Source organism: Aphanomyces invadans (genome assembly GCF_000520115.1).
Source record: "Aphanomyces invadans strain NJM9701 unplaced genomic scaffold supercont1.6, whole genome shotgun sequence".
Taxonomy (NCBI): domain Eukaryota; phylum Oomycota; class Saprolegniomycetes; order Saprolegniales; family Verrucalvaceae; genus Aphanomyces; species Aphanomyces invadans.
The window spans coordinates 1784250-1786212 of NW_008580151.1; the positions used below are offsets into that span (position 1 = coordinate 1784250).

The 1963-nt window shown below is 55.2% G+C and overlaps 1 protein-coding gene across 1 annotated transcript in view; it reads left to right on the forward strand.

Moving 5' to 3' along the window:
* Positions 1-404: 404 nt before the first annotated feature.
* Positions 405-1963, forward strand: part of H310_04185 (hypothetical protein) — a gene marked incomplete at its 3' end in the record, with an annotated part of 8022 nt that continues 6463 nt past the window's right edge. Inside the window, exons 1-5 of the mRNA XM_008868408.1 lie at positions 405-718; positions 764-1038; positions 1091-1175; positions 1237-1545; positions 1605-1961. Coding sequence (XP_008866630.1) covers positions 569-718; positions 764-1038; positions 1091-1175; positions 1237-1545; positions 1605-1961 — 1176 coding nt within the window. The 5' untranslated portion in view covers positions 405-568. The remainder of the gene's footprint in view (positions 719-763; positions 1039-1090; positions 1176-1236; positions 1546-1604; positions 1962-1963) is intronic.

The following is a 1963-nucleotide window of genomic DNA, read 5'->3' on the forward strand; positions in this document are numbered from 1 at the left end:
GGCGGTGCCTTCGTCTTGGTCTTGTACGATGAATTCAAGGCGATGTTGGGCTTCCAAGGCGGTCCTTCCTCGGAATAATTTATCTCCGCCTACTTCATAGCGTCCGAGAATAAATTCAACCTTAGAATTGTATTGACTTCTCCCGCGAAAGTGTCCTCGAGATCTTGTCATTGTTGAAGTCTTAAAATCGTAACTTTCCTGCTTTTTTGAAACCTCGTGTCTTGATTCGCCAATTTTAGTTGAACTTTGGCAGTATTTTGTCGTTTTCCAGCCATCGTGAAGATCGAGGGTTGCAACATCACAAGTGATGCCAACGGTACCAGGACGCGGATCCATACGCCGACTGAAACTTGTCCTTGGCGTGCTCGTCGGTCTGTCGATGGTTGCGTACGTCGAGAACTACATTGCCCCCCACTCGCTCGGCCTGACAACGTCGTTTCGACACAACGTGACACGGCCTCCAACAGCACCTTGTCCAACACGTACACCGATTGCAAGATTCATCCCGTTGCCGCATCGTGACCTTGACGTGACCCAAATTGCTCGGCAGGATGCTGTTCGTCGTGCAATGCAATATGCCTGGTCAAACTACGAGACGCACGCGTTCGGGGCGGATGAAATTGCTCCAGTGTCTGGGGAAAGGCGAGAGAACGTCTGGGGTGGCATCGGCGTGACGCTAGTCGACTCACTTGACACTCTGTACCTGATGGACATGCATGTACGTCCTCGGTTTCTCTGACATATGACCTTCATGGTGACACAGGACGAATTCCAGCGAGCCCGCGACTGGGTGGCCCTCTCGATGGACTTTTCACATTTGGGACAGGATGGAAATACCCTCAGCGTCTTCGAAATCGTCATTCGGCAGCTCGGTGGCCTCCTCAGCGCGTACGATCTGTCACAAGACGACGTGTTCAAGCACCGCGCGGTCGAGCTGGCGGACTTGCTCCTACCTGCGTTCTCGAACGGGGTCTTTTATACGCATTTCAACATGCACACCAAGGACACGTACCTTCCCCATCACGGAGGAAAGCTGCGGTACTCAACGGCACAGTGGTCAGCACCGACCCCATCACTCGCATGCTCGTAGGGGGCTCCTGGCCGACTTTGGCACATTGCAGCTCGAGATGCGGTACCTCAGTGACATCACTGGCAACGGCGTTTACAGACAAATGGTACCGATTCCGATGCCATCTTCTGGTACAACCATGAGTTCCGTTTGGAATGAATGGCTAGGGCGAGGCGTTCTACACCGCTGTGCAAAGAGAAGGTTCGTACAAGAACACGGGGCTATACCCCGTGGAGTTTGAGCCGGAAGCGGGACACTTTGCCACGGACGCCACCATGATCACGGTCGGGGCGCGGGGCGACTCGTTCTACGAGTACTTGCTCAAGGTGTGGCTGTACAGTGGCAAGCGGCACGAGGACGCGTACCTTCGGAAGCTCTACGACGATGCCGTCGACGGCATGGAGAAGCACTTGCTCGTGTACTCGGAAATGGACGACGTGTACTATCTCCAAGAACTTCGCCTCCCCGACATGGACGTATGTTGCGACGGTGCACACCCTTCCGTTGTCTGACAGGTGTCGTCGGTGGTATCCAGGCGAATCCCCAGCAAGATCACTTGCTCTGCTTTGTCCCGGGCATGCTAGCTCTCGGCACTGTGGATGAGCAGAATACGACCAAGGCGGCGCGGCACTTGGACTTGGCCAAGAAGCTCATGCACACGTGCACGCAGTTCTACCTGCGTCAGCCGTCGGGCCTCGCGCCCGACTTGGTCGAGTTTCCTGGATGGCACATCCCGAACTCTATGTACAAGCTCCGGCCGGAGACCGTCGAGAGCCTCATGTACATGTTCCGGATCACACAGGATCCGATCTACCGAGAGTGGGGCTGGACCATCTTTGAGTCGCTGGAACAGCATGCCAAGACCAAATACGGATACGGCGCCGTCCGCAACGT